Source organism: Esox lucius, chromosome 21 (genome assembly GCF_011004845.1).
Source record: "Esox lucius isolate fEsoLuc1 chromosome 21, fEsoLuc1.pri, whole genome shotgun sequence".
NCBI classification, from domain to species: Eukaryota; Metazoa; Chordata; class Actinopteri; order Esociformes; family Esocidae; genus Esox; species Esox lucius.
In genome coordinates, this window is record NC_047589.1 from 30108326 (window position 1) to 30126709 (window position 18384).

General features: G+C 40.3%; 1 protein-coding gene across 1 annotated transcript; it reads left to right on the forward strand.

The window, feature by feature from the left end:
• Window positions 1-87: 87 nt before the first annotated feature.
• On the forward strand, window positions 88-10301 carry LOC105010276 (vitellogenin). The gene is made up of 34 exons (XM_029116191.2): window positions 88-127; window positions 228-248; window positions 371-528; window positions 625-870; window positions 1327-1488; window positions 1729-1877; window positions 1966-2116; window positions 2297-2454; window positions 2553-2718; window positions 3375-3500; window positions 3593-3811; window positions 3906-4123; window positions 4206-4303; window positions 4418-4542; window positions 4628-4729; window positions 4808-4927; window positions 5032-5218; window positions 5309-5402; window positions 5490-5675; window positions 5768-5915; window positions 6048-6246; window positions 6371-6735; window positions 6828-6866; window positions 6986-7048; window positions 7149-7355; window positions 7478-7629; window positions 7815-7962; window positions 8075-8201; window positions 8300-8483; window positions 8569-8663; window positions 8796-8890; window positions 9010-9175; window positions 9702-9863; window positions 10151-10301. Exons 1-34 carry the CDS (start codon window positions 88-90, stop codon window positions 10261-10263), a joined length of 4989 nt encoding a protein of 1662 aa, XP_028972024.2. The 3' UTR covers window positions 10264-10301.
• Window positions 10302-18384: the final 8083 nt, after the last annotated feature.

Consider the following 18384-nt stretch of genomic DNA (forward strand, 5'->3'; position numbering starts at 1 on the left):
ATTATCTATTTCATCTGTTTTGTCAGCAGTAATTTGCTTTAAATGGCTGTCTGGGACTGCTGTTCATTGTACAGTATCTCACTGATCATGAGGGTGGTAATACTAGCACTGACTCTAGCCCTCGTGGGTAAGTACTACTATCTATCTACAGAATAGTTACAAAATATGACTAATTGTTTTGAAATGTTGATTGTTAAATTGTGATTTATTTTCTATTTTTATTCTAGCGAGTCAACATCTTAACCTTGGTAGGTTTAAGTTATGTTCTTGTCTTAACATACTTGTAGTTCATTGTGAAGTTGACCTGATGTCTGAAGTATTTTTTCAAAGATTACAACATTGTAAAATGTATGTTGATTTGACATTACAGCCCCCCAATTTGCTGCCGGTAAGATCCATGTGTACAGCTATGAAGCATTAATCCTGGGCGGTCTGCCTGAGGAAGGTCTTGCTAGAGCTGGAGTAAAAATAATCAGCAAAGTTCTCATCAGTGCTGTTGCAGACAATACCTACTTGCTCAAGGTATTAGTTTCACTTTTACATGACAACCATACAGCACAACAATGTCCTGTGAGGTCCATTACACTGACTAATATGTATATTGGTATTTCCCTGTAGCTTGAGGATCCTGAGATCTTAGAGTACAGTGGATTCTGGCCCAAAGCTTCTTTTGTGCCAGCTCCAAAGCTCACCTCAGCCCTGAATAATCAGCTCAGGACCCCCATCAGGTTTGAGTACACCAACGGTATTGTGGGTAAGGTATCTGCCCCAGCTGATGTCTCAGAAACAGTGCTGAATATCCATAGAGGCATCTTGAACATTCTTCAGCTCAATGTCAAGAAGACACAGAACGTCTATGAGCTTCAGGAGGTAAATACACACATAGATGTTTCAATGAGAAATCTCTGAGTTCTTCACTAATTCTCTCCTTTATGATACATGTTCTAATGTGTAATATCTGAGTTCTTCACTAATTCTGTCCTTTATGATACATGTTCTAATGTGTAATGTCTGAGTTCTTCACTAATTCTCTCCTTTATGATACATGTTCTAATGTGTAATATCTGAGTTCTTCACTAATTCTCTCCTTTATGATACATGTTCTAATGTGTAATATCTGAGTTCTTCACTAATTCTGTCCTTTGTGATACATGTTCTAATGTGTAATGTCTGAGTTCTTCACTAATTCTGTCCTTTGTGATACATGTTCTAATGTGTAATGTCTGAGTTCTTCACTAATTCTCTCCTTTATGATACATGTTCTAATGTGTAATGTCTGAGTTCTTCACTAATTCTCTCCTTTATGATACATGTCCTTTCGGTTAGGCTGGAGCTCAGGGAGTATGTAAGACCCACTATGTGATCAGTGAAGATACCAAGGCAGAGCGCATCCATCTGACTAAGACCAAGGATCTGAATAACTGCCAGGAGAGGATCATGAAAGACTTTGGTCTGGCTTACACTGAGAAGTGTGTTGAATGTCAGCAGGTATGAACATAACTATCTATATTTTCTAGGCTAACAATACATAACCCCTGTATCAAAATGTCTTCCAGTTTCACACAACTGAAAAATAATCATGCAGTAACTAAAAATGTGAATTGTTTTTTGAATTCTATGGCATTTTCTGTAGATGTACATGACAAATCTTTAACATTTTCATTACAAATTTTTGAAAATTACGCATAAAGCAGTGAAGCCATGCAAATAACGATTTTATCCTCACAGAGAGGGAGGGCCCTGAGGGGAGCAGCTTCTTACAACTACATCATGAAGCCAACTCCCTCCGGTGCCCTGATCATGGAGGCCACTGTTGCTGAGCTCCATCAGTTTGCACCATTCAATGAGATGACTGGAGCTGCTCAGATGGAAGCAAAGTATGTTGATTTGAGATACAAAACAAAAACACTTGAACTTATATTATGTTTACATTTCTAAAGGTTTCTTATTAACAACTTTTCACAGACAAACTTTGACCTTCGTTGAGATCAAGCAGACACCCATTGCACCCATCAAAGCTGAATATCTTCAGCGTGGAACCATTCAGTATGAACTTTCCACTGAACATCTCCAGTCACCACTTCAGCTCCTTAAGATTACCAACCCACAAGCACAGGTACAATTAAATACATATATACTATTTTTTATTAACCTGATAGTATATTTATAAATTTTAGTAAATGGGTAAATGTGACTGTTAATGTATATTATTTTAAATAATCTGGATAATATGTAAACACGTATGTAACAAGTGTTAATACAAATACTTCACTATAATTTCACTATTATTCTTTAGGCTGTAGAGGTCCTGAATCATCTGGTCACATCCAACGAGGCACTGGTCCATGAAGATGCTCCACTGAAGTTTCTGCAGTTGATTCACATCTTGCGCAGGGCTAGCTTTGAGAACATCGAGGCCATCTGGACTCAGTTCAAGACCAAACCAGCCTTCAGGTATTGTTTTTTTAACATTCATTTTCTTGGACAACTACTCAAGCAGAGAAACAATGATGTAACACAAATGTGCTGCAATGCAACATTTTCTTTTTCAGAATGTGGATCCTGGACTCTGTTCCGTCCATTGGAAGTCCAGTTGCTGTGAGATTCATCAAGGAGAAGTTTTTGGCTGGTGACATCACTATTCCTGAAGCCGCTCAGGCTCTGGTTGCTGCTGTTCATATGGTGACTGCTGATCTGGACACTGTCAAGCTTTTTGAAGTAGGTACAGCAACTTACTAGTAGCTACATAGCATCTCACTAATGTGTGTAAGAAGATATGGTTGATATTCCATTTGATAACATTATGAATGTTTCTTTGGTTGTCAGCTCAGTACCTAAAATGTGAATGTAACAAAAAAATTCAAGACAAAGTATAAACTGCTATTTAATGCATCAGAATTTTTGAATTCATAGCGTTGTGGTAAGCTAGCTAGCTAACATATTTTTAGTGCAATTTTTTTAATATTTCATGTCGTTTATATAGTTATAGTTAAAATATGGTTGGTGAAAGGATTGTGCTATATTCTATAATGTCCACAAAGAGTCTTACAGATGTTGACCAAAGTTGCAATCCAGCACTTGTGCAGGAACTGGAGTCTATAGAACTAGCTAGAACAAAACGACCTCTGAATTCATTCATAGTAGATGCATATAGGACATCATGAATTAATTTCAGTCTGGGGAAGTGAGTAAAATCCCATATTTATCCAATGATCGGATGATTGGATTACTGTACCCTGAGTTAATATACTGGGTAAAACCATTGCCTGTAATACAAGGTCCTCCAGTGTGACCGTATGAGTGTGAATCCCAGACACACTAAAAATGTACCTATTCAATATAAAGGACTATAATGAACCTTTCTTTCCCACCAGAGCCTAGTTTTCCATGACAAGATTCAGAAACAACCAGTTCTGCGTGAGATCGTCATGCTTGGTTATGGTACACAGGTTTACAAATACTGTGTGGCTTTTCCCAACTGCCCTGCTGAACTTGTGAAGGTAAACTGGTTGTATTTTCCTATAATGATCTCTATCACTATGACCTAAAGGACTGATAGAGGTTATTCACATATCTACATGTCTTCACACAGCCCATCCATGACCTTGCTGTTGAGGCTGCTGCTAAAGGCAACTTTGGGGAACTCATCTGGGCTCTTAAAGTTCTGGGTAATGCTGGCCATCCTGCTAGCATTAAACCAATCACAAAGCTCCTGCCCATCGTTGGAACTGCAGCTGATAAACTGCCCCTGAAAATCCAGCAGAATGCACTATTAGCTCTGAGAAACATTGCAAAGAGGGATCCCAAAATGGTGAGTACAATCACTTCAATAAACAGCAAACTACAATGTCATTGCTGTCCTGCTGGAAGTCCTTTCAAATCTCTGAAATATTCCTGTAAATTAGGTCCAGGACCTTGCTGTGCAGTTGTTCATGGACAAGGACCTCCACACAGAGCTTCGAATGACTGCTGCCACTGTGCTGTTTGAGACAAAGCCTCCAATGGGTCTGGTGACCGCTCTTGCTAACATTCTGAGGACAGAAGAAAATCTGCAGGTGGCTAGTTTCACCTATTCTCACATGAAGTCCCTGACCAGGAGCACTGCCCCAGACTTTGCCCCAGTGTAAGACCACTCCTAAAGGTTAACATAATCTCTTTTAATTTGTATTTAATCATGTACAATGACCTAGTATTCCTTCATTTAGTGCTGCTGCCTGCAATGTTGCTGTCAAGATCCTCAGCAACAAATTTGAAAGACTGGAATATCGCTACAGTAAATCCATGCGTCTGGATGGGTATTATAGTAAGGGAATCCTTTTAAACTGCTTTGTTAACACTGACTGACCCATTATACCATCCACCAAACCTTTACAAAACTGTAACAAAGACATTGACAGCTAGGTGTCTCCTTGTAAAGGTCCCCTGAGGGTTGGAGTTGCTGCCACCGCTTTGTATATCAACGATGCTGCCACCATTTTTCCTAAAGCCTTTGTGACCAAAGTTCGCTCCTACTTTGCTGGAGCAGCTGCTGATGTCTTTGAGGTAAAGGTTGTTTCCAAAGTTCCTTGAAATGATAATAGAGTAATTTTAAAACACATTTAATCTGTTTGACTGTAATCCCACTCAGGTGGGAGTGAAAACTGAAGGAATCCAGGAGGCTCTTATGAAAATCCCAACTGATTCTGAAAACGTTGACAGGATCACTAAAATGAAGCGGGCCATTAAGGCTGTAAGTAGAGTATCAACGATCACTAAATATAAAGCACTTGAACTAAGTTGATCAATCCGGTTTCCTTTACTTACACAGCTGATCAACTGGAGGTCCCAAAATCCAAGCAAGCCCCTGGCCGCCTTTTATGTGAGGTTCTTTGGACAGGATATTGCCTTTGCAAATATCGACAAGGCCCTCGTCGATCAGGCCATTCAGGTACAACTAATGAATCATTTTAACTTTTACAGTATTTATGGAATAATTGAATCTACCCTTGTCCTACCAGTTAACAAATCAGTTAACAAAGTATTTCCCCACAGCTTGCCACCAGCCCTGCTGTCCAGGCTATGGGAAAGAATGTCTTGAAGGCTCTTCTGTCTGGAACTACTCTCCAGTATTCTAAGCCCCTGCTGGCTGCTGAAGTGCGTCGCATCTTCCCCAGTGCTGTTGGTTTGCCCATGGAGCTCAGCTTCTACACTGCTGCTGTTGCTAATGCATTTGTCGATGGTAACCATATCATAGTAGTTATTAGTACTTCTTTATTACCTCCTATCTCCAGTCTGCCATATCAATGTGTTTTATTCTTTATCTTCATAGTCCGTGCAACTATGAAACCTGCTCTGCCTGAAAACTTCAATATTGCCCAGCTGTTGAAAACAGACATTCAGCTCCAAGCTGAAGTTAGACCAAGGTTAGTATTACCGAAGGTTAATTTAATGATTTTATTTTTTATACCACCATTCTTGGTGAACTTAACAACCTTCTCCATTCCCTGTAGCATTGCCATGCATACATTTGCTGTGATGGGAGTAAACACCAAATTCCTCCAGGCAGCACTGATAGCAAGAGCTAAGGTCCACACAGTTGTCCCTGCCAAATTCACAGCCAAACTTGACATTGCTAACGGACACTTCAAGATTGAGGCTTTGCCTGTTTCTGCTCCTGAGCACATTGTTGCTGCTCAGTAAGTATAATGTTTTCTTGGTCAGCAAAAAGGTAGTTATAGATGTCAAAGTTCTTATTGTAGAACCATGCCATTCTATGTTCCTTCAACAGAGTTGAGACCTTTGCAGTAGCAAGAAATGTGGAGGATCTCCAAGCTGAGAGATTAACTCCCTTGATTCCTGACAAAGCAGCAAGTCTACAGGTCTCCAAAGAAACATCAACTATGACTGATTCTGGAGACTCCAATACTGACAGTTTGGTGAGTTTAGATTAAATACTATATGAGTATATATGCCATTTTCATTTAAAACTAGATTCACTTGTGCATTATGAATCCACAGATTATTAACAACTATATCTGGTTATGTTCTATGTTGATGCTATTTTTCAGGAAAGATCTTCTGAGATCAGTGATTCTAAATTGTCATTCAACTACAAGTCCAAACGGCAGCTTGAGAGGTCATTATGTGCTGAAAGACTCGGCCTGAGTGCATGCATAGAAATTGCTTCTGAGAACGCTGCCTTCATCAGAAACTCTCTTCTCTACAACATGATTGGAAATCATTCAGTCATTATTGCTGTCAAACCAGGCAAGCATGTATTACTTCATGTTATATGTTAAATAGCTTAAAATCATATGTTAATATGAATATGTTAAATGTATTTAAAAATAATTGAGCATTTCATCTAAATGTATATTGCTTGTCAATTTAGCTTCATCTGGAGCTGCTATTGAGAAACTAGAGATTGAAGTGCAAGTTGGACCCAAAGCTGCAGATAAGATCATCAAAGTCATCACCATTAATGATGATGAAGACGCTCCAGAGGGAAAACCTATCCTGTTGAAGCTCAAAAAAATGCTGGCACCTGGTCTAAGGAACAGTACCAGATCTTCCTCCAGCTCTAGCAGCTCTAGTTCCAGCCGCTCTAGTTCCAGCCGCTCTAGTTCCAGCAGCTCTAGTTCCAGTAGCTCAAGTTCCAGCAAATTACAGAGCAGCAGATCTTCTAGCTCTTCCATGTCCAACTCCAATTCCAGTTCCTCCAGCTCCTCCAGTTCCTCCAGTTCTCGTCGCTCCATGGTCAGGATACTGTTGTCACAAACCTTTTGCAAAAAAATTTGAATAATGTTTAGTGAATATTTTATATATTAAAATGTTTTTTCTCTAAATAGGGTGAGGTTTACAACCGCAACTTCACCAGAAATCACAAGGTAGAATTTTATAATAAATAGTTTTAAATCTAATGGAAATAATTGTATACAAAACTATGTATGTATATATATGTACTTACTTATGTTCCCAGATGATTTGTTCTATTCTGTGTTTTCAGGTCTCCCAAGGAATCTCAAAAAGCAGGAGTACTGCCTCTAGCTTCCAGGAAATCTACAATCAGGTTAAATATAAACACCAAAACTTGAGTCAAGATGATCATGTCATTCCTTTTGTTCACCCAGATAGTGTGCAACAAGTAATAAAATAATTCTTCCTCTCAGGCTAGATTCCTTGGCGAGACTCTTGCCCCTGAGGTGGTCATTCTGGTCCGTGCAGTGAGAAAAGACCAGAAGCAGGCTGGATACCAGGTGGCTGCTTACTTGGACAAAGCTACTTCCAGACTTCAGATCATTCTGGCTGCCATTGCTGAAGATGACAACTGGCAATTATGTGCTGATGGTGTTCTGCTCAGCAAACACAAAGTCAATGTGAGATCAATTATATGTAGATGGTTCTACAATATAAGTCTTCTCATTGTACCTGGTTTACTTTGGTAGCAATAACCTCTGTTGTATTATACCACTATTCCACTCTTTGTTCCCTTAACTAGGCCAAGATTGCTTGGGGTGCAGAGTGCAAGGAATATAAGACCTTCATCACTGCAGAGACTGGTCTTGTTGGTGAAAGCCCGGCAGCTCGTCTGAGGGTGTCTTGGGAGAGACTACCCAAGGTTCCCAAGAAATTTTGGGGCTATGTCAAGATGTACGATTACTGTATAATTTTCTGTCAAAATGTACTGTTACTGTATAATTTTCTGTCAAAATGTACTGTTACTGTATAATTTGCTATGTCAAGATAGCGGTTATGTGTCTAAATGTATAACTTTATAATGATACTGCAATTTAATAATTTGAACCGTTTCTAATATATTTATCTTTCTTTTCTAGTATGTCTGAGTACATCCCAGAGTACATTCCATCTTACTTGGCTAGTTTGATTCAAACAAAAAATAAACAAAATAGTGAGAAACAGATTCAGTTGACTTTGGTTGCAACGTCTGAGAGGACCGTGGATGTCATTCTGAAGTCACCCAGGGTGAGGAACAGTGTTTCTTCAACACAACTATTTTCTGCTTCTGTGTAGTCCTCACCAGATTTCACACTTATGTTTACTGTTTCTGAAGAGTATCTGTTTATCTCTGTCACAGATGACCCTGTCTAAACTGGGTTTGAACCTCCCATATCCTCTGCCTATTGAGTCAGTGACTGGTCTTTCTCCCTTCAATGACAACATGATTAACAAAATTCACTTGCTGTTTACTGAAGCCACCTCAGGTAATGGAAATCAATATTAATATATACAGTTACAGTAAGTTGAATGTTACAAAGTTAAAGAAATACAAGGATTATGAGGTCTGTTGATTGTTTTCCAGCTCAATGTAGCATGGCAAGAGACACTTTGACAACATTTAACAACCGGAGATACAAGAACCAGATGCCACTTTCTTGCTACCAGGTTCTGGCTCAGGATTCCACCCCTGAGCTCAAATTCATTGTTCTGCTGAAGAGGGATCAGTCAACTGAAGAAAACCAGATCAATGTGAAAATCTCTCAGATGTAAGTATTCTTTTAGAAACACAAGCTTTTTACATAAGTATCTGTTCCACCAATAACATACAAATGTATTTTCTGACATTTCCAGAGATGTTGACTTGTCCCTTGAAGACGATGAAGTGATGCTGAAGGTCAATGGAATGGAAATTCCCCTCAGCAAGCTGCCATACCAGGACCCCTCAGGTTTCTGCTAATGTTCCTAAGACATACTTTATTATCATGAAACTGACTAGAATGATCTAATATTGTGGAAATTTCTCTCTTAATCTACTTTAATACTGACTTTACATTTAACATTTCTGTTCTTACTTAAAGGTTCTATTGAGATCAGACAGAAGCGTGAAGGCCTGTCTCTGAAGGCCCCAAGCCACGGTCTCCAAGAAGTCTACTTTGATAAGACTTCATGGAAGGTGATGAGAATCTTATGTCAAATAATAAATAGAAGTGGCTGTATGGATATTAATAGTTTTAAGTGTACCACAACCTCAACTGGAGTCATTTTAAGTGTTTGTATGGTTTTGGCTCTTAGGTTCAAGTTGTGGACTGGATGAAGGGAAAGGTGGGAGGAATCTGTGGAAAGGCTGACGGGGAAATCAGACAGGAGTACCGCATGCCCAGTGGTCGTCAGACCAAGAGTCCAGTCAGCTTTGCCCATTCCTGGGTACTTGCCTCTGTGAGCTGCTATGATAAGTCTGGTAAGTCTCAGGCGATGATTGCCTTTGATGTATCACAACAAAATATAGTGAATAAACACACAGCATACACTGCTATCCAGTTGTAAGTTTTAGTCCATTCCATCACTTTAATAATATGCCATAATATAACATTTGCCTAGTTAATTATTTGAGCCAGTATATGTAATAATTTTATTTAATCCTGGGTGGTCGCAGAAAAGACCCGTGTGTGTGGTCTGAGGCTTTTGAACAAAACAAATTGGAAAATGATACATAGGGGCAAGAAATGCTGAAATAGTGGAAACCATCTGAGTCCACTGGACAAACAGTTTTTGACACTCCATGTTCATCATTTCAGACAGTACTTTTTAGAGCAGTGTGCGTAATCCAAAATGGATTGCTAAAGAATTTGCATTATTTGATCGGATTTCATCCATGTATAATTGTTTGAAAAACGTATACATTCGAAGACTTCCTGTTCATCCAATATTTTATAAATGCGCAGGCTGAATCTTTAACTTATTATCACTGTACCCCTTTGTCTTAGAATGTCGCATGAAGCTGGAGTCGGTGAAGCTGGACAGACAGGTGACTTTGGAAGGCCAGAAGTCTAAATGCTACTCTGTTGAGCCTGTCCTGCGTTGTCTTCCTGGATGTGTTCCATTGAGGACCGTCCCCGTTACCATCGGCTACCACTGCCGGCCCCACGGTGAGTTTACAATGGAAATCCAATGCCATATGTTACTGAAGACAGCATCATGTTGTATCCAACACAACAGGAATCGAATCCATTTCAATTCCAGTCAATGAACGACAGTACCATTCTAGATCCAATTCCAAATCACTTCAGTTCTTTTCACTGAGGAAAATTTTGTTTTGGTTCACTTTCTAAAATGACTGAAATCAAATTAAGTTTAATTGTATTGATTGTAGACTTAGCCTGACAATGGAAGGTAAGGTGTAGTTCCAAACCCTTCATTTTCTTTCTTATAACAGGTTCCCACCAGAACAGCTCTGATGATCTGAGCAGCAACTTTGAACAGAGTGTGGACCTGAAAGAGAAGACAGAAGCCCATTTGTCCTGTAGCTGCACCAACGATTGTTCTTAGAGCCCCCAGACTGAAATGGTCATTTCAATTGCCTTCTAGTATTCACCCAATACATATGGATGTAACATAATTATTGAATAAAAACATTTTATACATAATTATTTTTCGAAATGCTGTTATATTGTGTGATGTTAAAGGACATTTTGGTAATACTTTACAATAAGGGTACATGAATTGACAGTTATGATTCAGTATTAACAAACATGAGTTACAGGGTCTTAATAAACATGTAGTCCTCTTTGTTAACATTAACTAAGGCAGTTATACATGTGAGTATTAGTGTGAGGTAATGTTATAATAATAATACATTATATTTATATAGCGCTTTTCAGGGACCCAAAGACCCTGTACAATAGTAACATGGAACAGAAAACAAACAGAAACAAAATAAATACGATGAGAAAACAACAAAGATTGAGAGTGTGGGATTTGACGTGGCTATGGGTACGCGATTTTGAACAGATGAGTCTTGATGTGTTTCTGGAAGATGGGGATAGTCTCAGAGTCACGGATGGTTTTGGGGAGAGAGTTCCAGAGCCTAGGAGCAACCCTTGAGAATGCCCTGTCACCAAAGCCTTGGAGCTTTGACTTGGGGATCATGAGGTGGCCTGCAGTACTGGAACGGAGTGTGTGTTGGTTGATATGGAAGAAGAAGGTCAGAGAGGTAGGCAGGGGCGATATTGTTTAGGGCTTTATATGTCAATAGTAGGATCTTTTAGTTGATGCATTGGGTGATAGGAAGCCAGTGTAACTCACAGCGGATAGGGGTGATATGCTGCTGGGACTTGGTGTGAGTCAGTAGTCTGGCAGCAGAGTTTTTAACCATTTGGAGTTTATGGAGGGATGTAGATTTGATGCCAGTGAGTAGGGAGTTGCAGTAGTCAAGACAGGAGGTTATGAATGCATGTATTAGGGTTTCAGCAGCAGGACAGGAGAGGGAAGGTCTGAGTTTAGAGATGTTGCGAAGATGGAAGAATGAAGGTTTTACAGTTTGTTTGACGTGCTGATCAAAGGAGAGTGTAGAGTCCAGAATGACGCCAAGGTTACATGCGTGGGGGGATGGAGAAACAACGGTGTCATCGATGTTGAGATTGAAAGTGACAGTTTTGTTGAGGGTGGATTTGGTTCCAATGAGTATGGGTTCTGTTTTGTCACTGTTTAGTTTGAAGAAGTTGTCCTTTATCCACGCCATTATTGCAGTCAGGCAGGATTCAATATGGGTCAGAGGTGGGTTGGTGAGAGACTTGGTGGCTAGATATATTTGTGTTTCATCAGCATAGCAGTGGAAATTAAGATTGAAGTGATAAAGATTTGACCAAGGGGAAGGATATAGATGATGAAGAGCAGGGGACTAAGTACTGACCCCTGGGGGACACCTTGAGTGACTGTGGCTGAATCTGAGTTTAGGCCTTGGAGTTGGATAAAATGGGTTTGGTTAGTGGGATATTAATTGAGCTAGGAGAGTGCAGTTCCCTCAACACCCAGACCCTTGAGCCTGGTGACCAGAATCTGGTGGTTAACGGTGTCAAAGGCAGCACTCAGGTCGAGGATAATCAGGATGTTGAGGGAACCAGCATCAGTAGAGAGGAGAAGGACATTGACGACTTTGAGGAGTGCAGTTTCTGTACTATGGATTGGCTGGAAATCAGACTGAATAGGCTCATATAGATTGTTTTTGAGGAGGTAGGCTTTGAGCTGTGAGGCAAAAATTCTTTCAAGGGTTTTTGCCAGGAAGGGGAGGTTGGAGATGGGGTGGAAATTGTTAAGGATGTTGTTGTCGAGTCCAGGTTTCTTTAGGATTGGGGTGACAGCAGCAGCTTTGTAGCAGGAGGGGAAAATACCGTTGGTGAGGGAGATGTTGACTATGCTTGTGATGTGTGGACAAAGAGCAGGTATGGAGGCTTTAAAGGCATTTGTGACACTTATTGTAAATTTTAAACCATATGGGTATTAATTAATGGATAATTAAAATTTGGAGAGTCTTCATTAGAAGGCCTTAGTAGCTAGGCATTTAGTAAAATATTTATAAAATATTTCCTCACTATTTAATAATTGTACCGAATGTGCACACAAGAATGAAGGTATAGGAGTAACTCAAAGATGAGTTCATTCAAGTTTGTCCTCTGTCCTCAACCTGTTCTCAAGATGGAAGATGTGATGCTGGAAGATAAGGAAGTAAGTGAAATGTACAGTCTGAAAAAAGCTAAAATGCAATCTTTAGTTAGTGAATGTATAGTTGTTACCTTCAACAGGAATAAACATGAACAATGACTTATTAAATGAATGTAGTAAATGTTAATACATTTTAACGAATACATCGCTGGACCAAGAAGCTAACGTTCCTCTGTGTCCTCTGTGACACAGCCTTGTGTCTCGTCTCTACTTCCAGTTGAGAGTATCTGCTTGCGTCGTGTTGGTTGTCGCTTCTCATGGGAGCTGTCAAACTCTGTTCAACTGTTTCTTCCTGTCTTCTCTAAAACGTTCCGTCGTTTTACTGTTTTTTGTTTTATATTACCTGCTGCTGGTACGCCTTTCATTTGCTGATCATACGTGTCTCAATTGCATTGCTGTGATTACCTCCAACTGGATAACTACTCATTCGGCTCCTGTCTACCGTCTCCGTCCTGTCCTGGAATATACTACGGTTGGATTTCCACGTCTTCCCATGAATTATAAAGCCTCCCTGCTCTATGAATTAATACTGGACAACAAGCTGGACTTTCTTTTCCTAACTGAAATGTGGCAAACACCCAGAGATTTTTTCATATTAAATCAAGCAGTTCCCAATGGTTTAGCTATCTGTCCCACTCCTGCCTAACAAGTTGTGGTGGTGGCTTTGCTGAACTAGACAAATCCCATTTTAAAATCACTGAGTTGTCTCTTCCATCTTTCACCTCATTTGAATATATAGCCTGTAAATCAGGAAACTCCCTGACCATCATCCTTATTTATCGTCCTCTGACTTAGCTGAACTACTCACCAATTGCTGAATCACTCTCAACTCACCTTCTCCTGCTTGGCCACCTCAATATTCACTTTGACTCATCTAACTCCAAACTCTGATTCCATCGCTGTCCTGGACTGTTTTAACTGTATCCAACATGTTAATTTTCCCTCCCATTTCAAAGATCACATACTTGATCTCGTCTGTTCTGCCGGCCTTACCATTACCCATATAACTCCATCTTCATTTCCTTACCATTACCCATATAACTCCATCTTCATTTCCTTACCATTACCCATATAACTCCATCTTCATTTCCTTACCATTACCCATATAACTCCATCTTCATTTCCTTACCATTACCCATATAACTCCATCTTCATTTCCATTGTCTGACCACAAGATCATTCATTTCTCATTTTCTTCCAACATACCACACAACACTGAAGTACATAATCTCCTTCTGTAACATCAAAGCTGTTGCCCCTCCCCAATTATCAGACACCATTTGCTCTGCTCTTCCGATTGATTCCACCCTCAAATCACCTGAAGAACAAGCTAACCATCTCAACATTGCTATGTCTGTCTCTCTCAATGCTCTAGGCCCACTAAAAACTAGAAATGTTTCTGTCACCTCCTCATCCCCCATACATTTGAGCTCCTCACTATCTAATAAATCTACCACAGCCCCCCCTACTCTTAACCTCCATATTTGTCCACTTGCTGCCCGGGACTCTCACCTCTCCTCATTCAGTCCAGTTGATTCCCCTTACATCACAAAACTCCTAATGACATCCAAAAATACTACCTGCTCTCTTGATCTTCTTCTCACAGTCCTGCTTAAGTAATGCTTTACTACTATGAAATCATACTAATGAAGACTCTACAAACGTTTATTATCAATTTTTTACTAATCATATGGTTTACACGTTACAATAAGTGTCACAAATGCCTTTAATGAATGGTTTACTACTATAAAGTCATGATAATGTATAGCCCACAAACGTTGGTAATACAACAATACACATGAATTCCATCCTATTTCCAATACAGATATCTTGAAATTACTAAGTTCTATAGACTCTGTGCACCAGCGTAGTGACGAACTTCCGCTTTTGTCTAGAAGTCGGTATTGCAGTTTCTGGTTTACTTACTAATACTCATCCGCATTAGTAAACACCTAAACTCACAACAAGATGAGTGATGCTGTTGTACGGAAAAGAAAATAAATATAATGTACGTGACTCATTTAAGTTTCAAGGTACAAGTGGGGCATCATTTTTATCAGGAGAATGTCCTCTTTTTAATAAAATATTTCTTGCGCCATTCAATGACTTCAAACGCTAGACTAGAAATAGTCAAAAGGCGATTTTTTTATATACTTCCACGTAACGCAGGTTTAAGCGCAATTAATACCATATAGGACCAGATGTTTACTTCCTATGCCAGTTGTTATTTTTCAGTTTCGTTGTGAAATGAGGTTACAGTAGTCAAATAAAAGAGGAGACCTGTTTTGGTACTTTTTTGAGGCTATGGAATTTGAAGCTTCATTCAGGTTAGAAGAGGCTGAACGAAGGTTCGTTTCAATTCACTTGCTATGACGCGCTAGCGTTCCAGCTCAGCCAATGTTCTTTTGCGGTTTGAATGCCGGTGAATTTTTATGCGTTCTATTGTCCTGCCTAATACTACACTAAAAAGGAACACGTCACTAACTAGCTTAGCCGATAGCCGGCCGGCACACCACAGTAAACTACTTACCCTCGTAGTTGTGCAGATAACTCGATACGTAGAGTTTGAATCCCTTGTTCAGCTTGCTTGTTGGAGCAGGGGACCAGGCATCAACAATTCGATGGACATCACTAATGCTTATTTTAGGCAGGTCTTGGAGACATCTACTAAAAACTGAAATTTTGGGCGACGCGGGTGATCGCCTTAAGGAAACCGGAAAATGATATGCCAACATCTGGCAAAAGCGGAAGTTCGTCCATACGCTTGTACACAGAGCCTATTGACCTTATTTGCACTGCAGGGTACCATGATATAACTTTTTTGGTATGCAATAACAGACATTCCTTTGTTAACACCACTTGCACATAGTTAGGTTATGAATACCTCATGTACATAGTTCTCTTTTTCTATCCTCACTCAAATTAATGGACCTCATCAGTAATTTACTGAGGGGTTATTAAGCAACTAGTTAGCAACATTTAAACAAACTTAGATATTCATATTTCCGTGCGCAAACATTTCTACGTACTAAGCTAGCTAACATTCAGTCACTCTACACGCCCTGAGCACGTGGACTAGTGAAACACACTCTGTGAAAATTTTGCATAAAACACCCGCAGCTGTGCCTAGCAAACTTAAACGATAAATTTCAACATGCCTTTGTCATATAAATTAACTCAACCTAACAGTTAACTTAGGGTAATGCCTACTTACCAATGATAAAACTCTTTCTGTCATCAACAATGTTCATACCTGAGGAGAGGGGATACTAAATTACACAGGACACTGTGCTGCTTTCTTTGTGTCAACGGTTGTGATGATGAAGATTAGCAGTGGCTCCCTCTCTATCCACTGATTACACCAGAACAAACTAGTCAATTGTCACGCCCTGATGTGTTTCACCTGTTGTCTTGTCCCCGCCCCTCACCAGGTGTTCCCGGTTCCCTATTGGCCCTGTGTATTTAGGCCCTGTTCTCCGTTTGGCAGTTGCCAGATCGTCTTGTCTTGTACAGTCGTTTCCAGCGTTCTGTGTGTGATATTACCCACTCTGCCTGTCATTCTCTTCCCCGGTTGTGACCCTTGCCTGTTTTCCGGATTACGAGCCTGCCTGCCCTCCCCTGTTCCTTCGACCATCAGACCGCCCGACAACGAACACTACCTGTCCCCCACCGCGAGCCTGCCTGCCACCCTTGTGCCTTCAACCATCTGACCGCCCCGATAACGACCTCTGCCTTTCCCCCACTGTGAGCCTGCCTGCTCCCTGGTTGTTCAAAAAATACTTTGGACCGCCCTCCTCTGCCTCTGTGTCCGCATTTGGGTCCCCGCTTGCTCACCGTTGTGTCATCAATCCCATATCTGGATCAAGTAATGTACTCGCTCAACAAGTTCAGTAGAAATTCTGTTAAATGAACAGCACATTTCAACAGAGCTATGTCAGCATATATACAGTATATACAGTGGATATAAAAAGTCTACACACCCCTGCCAGGTTATTGTGATGTAAAAGAATGAGAAAAAGATAAATCATGTCAGGACTTTTTCCACCTTTAATGTGACCTATATGTGAACAATTCAATTGAAAAACAAACTGAAATCTTTGAGGGGGAAAAATAAAAAACTCACAAAAACCTTGTTGCATAAGTGTGCATACCCTTAAACTAATACTTTGTTGAAGCACCTTTTGATTTTATTTCAGCACTCAGTCTTTTTGAGTAGGAGTCTATTAGCATGGCACATCTTGACATCGCAATATTTGCCCACTCTTCTTTGCAAAAGCGCTCCAAATCTGTCAGATTGCGAGGACATATCCTGTGTATAGCCCTCTTCAGATCACTCCACAGATGTTCAATTGGATTCAGATCTGGGCTCTGACTGGGCCATTCCAAAATGTTAATCTTCTTGTGGTGAAGCCATGCTTTTGTGGTTTGGATGTGTGTTTTGAGTCATTGTCATGCTGAAAGGTGAAATTCCTCTCCATCTTCAGCTTTCTAACGGACACCTGTAGGTTTTGTACCAAAATGTCTTGGTATTTGGAACTGTTTATAATTCCCTCCACCCTGACTAAGGCCCCGGTTCCAGCTGAAGGAAAACAGCCCCAAAGCATGATGCTGCCACCACCATGCTTCACTGTGGGTATGGTGTTCTTTGGGTGATGTGCAGTGTTGTTTTTGCGCCAAACATACCTTTTGGAATGATGACCAAAAAGTTAAACATTGGTTTCATCAGACCATACCACATTTTCCCACGTGCTTTTGGGAGACTTGATGTTTGTTTTTGCAAACTTCAGCCGGGCTTGGATTTAGGAATTACAGCACTTTAATATGTAGCCCCCTCTTTTTCAGGGGACAAAAAGTAATTGGACAAGTGACTCAAAAGCTGTTTGATGGACAGGTGTGGGCCATTCCTTCATTATTTCCTCATCAATTAAGCATATAAAAGGTCTGGAGTTTATTCCAGGTGTGGCATTCACATTTGGAAGCTGTTGCTGTGAACCCACAACATGCGTTAAAAAGAGCTCTCAATGCAAGTGAAACAGGCCATCCTTAGGCTGCCAAAAAACAAGAAATTCCATCAGAGAGATTGCAGGAACATTAGGAGTGGCCAAATGAACGGTTTGGTACATTCCATTCTGAGTTAAAAAGAACAGACTGGTGAGCTCTGCAACACAAAAAGGCCTGGACGTCCATGGAAGATAACAATGGTGGAAGATTGTAGGATCCTTTCCATGGTAAAGAAAATACCCTTCCCAACATCCAAGTGAAGCACACTCTCCAGGAGGTAGATATATCATTATCCAAGTCTACCATAAAGAGAAGTTTTCATGAGAGCAAATACAGAGGGTTCACCACAAGGTGCAAACCATTCATAAGCCTCAAGAATAGAAAGGCCAGATTTTGCCAAAAAATATGTAAAAAAGCCAGCCCAGTTCTGGAACAGCATTATTTGGACAGATGAAACTAAGATCATCCTGTACCAGAATGATGGGAAGAAAAAAGTATGGAAAAGGCTAGGAATGGATCATGATCCAAAGCATACCACATCATCTGTAAAACACAGTGGAGGCCGTGTGATGGCATGAGCATGCATGGCTTTCAATAGCACTGGGTCATTAGTGTTTAGTGATGATGTGACAGAAGACAGAAGCAGCCGGATAAATTCTGAAGTGTATAGGGATATATTGTCTGCTCAGATTCAGCCAAATTCAGCAAAGTTGATTGGATGGCGCTTCACCTTGCAGGCGGACAATGACCCAAAACATTCTGCGAAAGCAACCCAGGAGTTTTTTTAAGGCAAAGATTCTGTGATGGCCGAGTCAATCACATGATCTCAACCTGATCAAGCATGCATTTCACTTGCTGAAGACAAAACCTATGGCAGAAAGACCCAAGAACAAACAAATACTGAAGACAGCTGCAATAAAAGGGCTGGCAAGGCATCACAAATGAGGA

Excerpts from the sequence above, each read along its gene's own strand:
- LOC105010276 (XM_029116191.2), top strand. The coding sequence starts at position 88 with ATGAGGGTGGTAATACTAGCACTGACTCTAGCCCTCGTGG. Across the intron at positions 128-227 it reads ACTGACTCTAGCCCTCGTGG|CGAGTCAACATCTTAACCTT; the intron begins GTAAGTACTACT and ends TTTTTATTCTAG. Across the intron at positions 871-1,326 it reads ACGTCTATGAGCTTCAGGAG|GCTGGAGCTCAGGGAGTATG; the intron begins GTAAATACACAC and ends CCTTTCGGTTAG.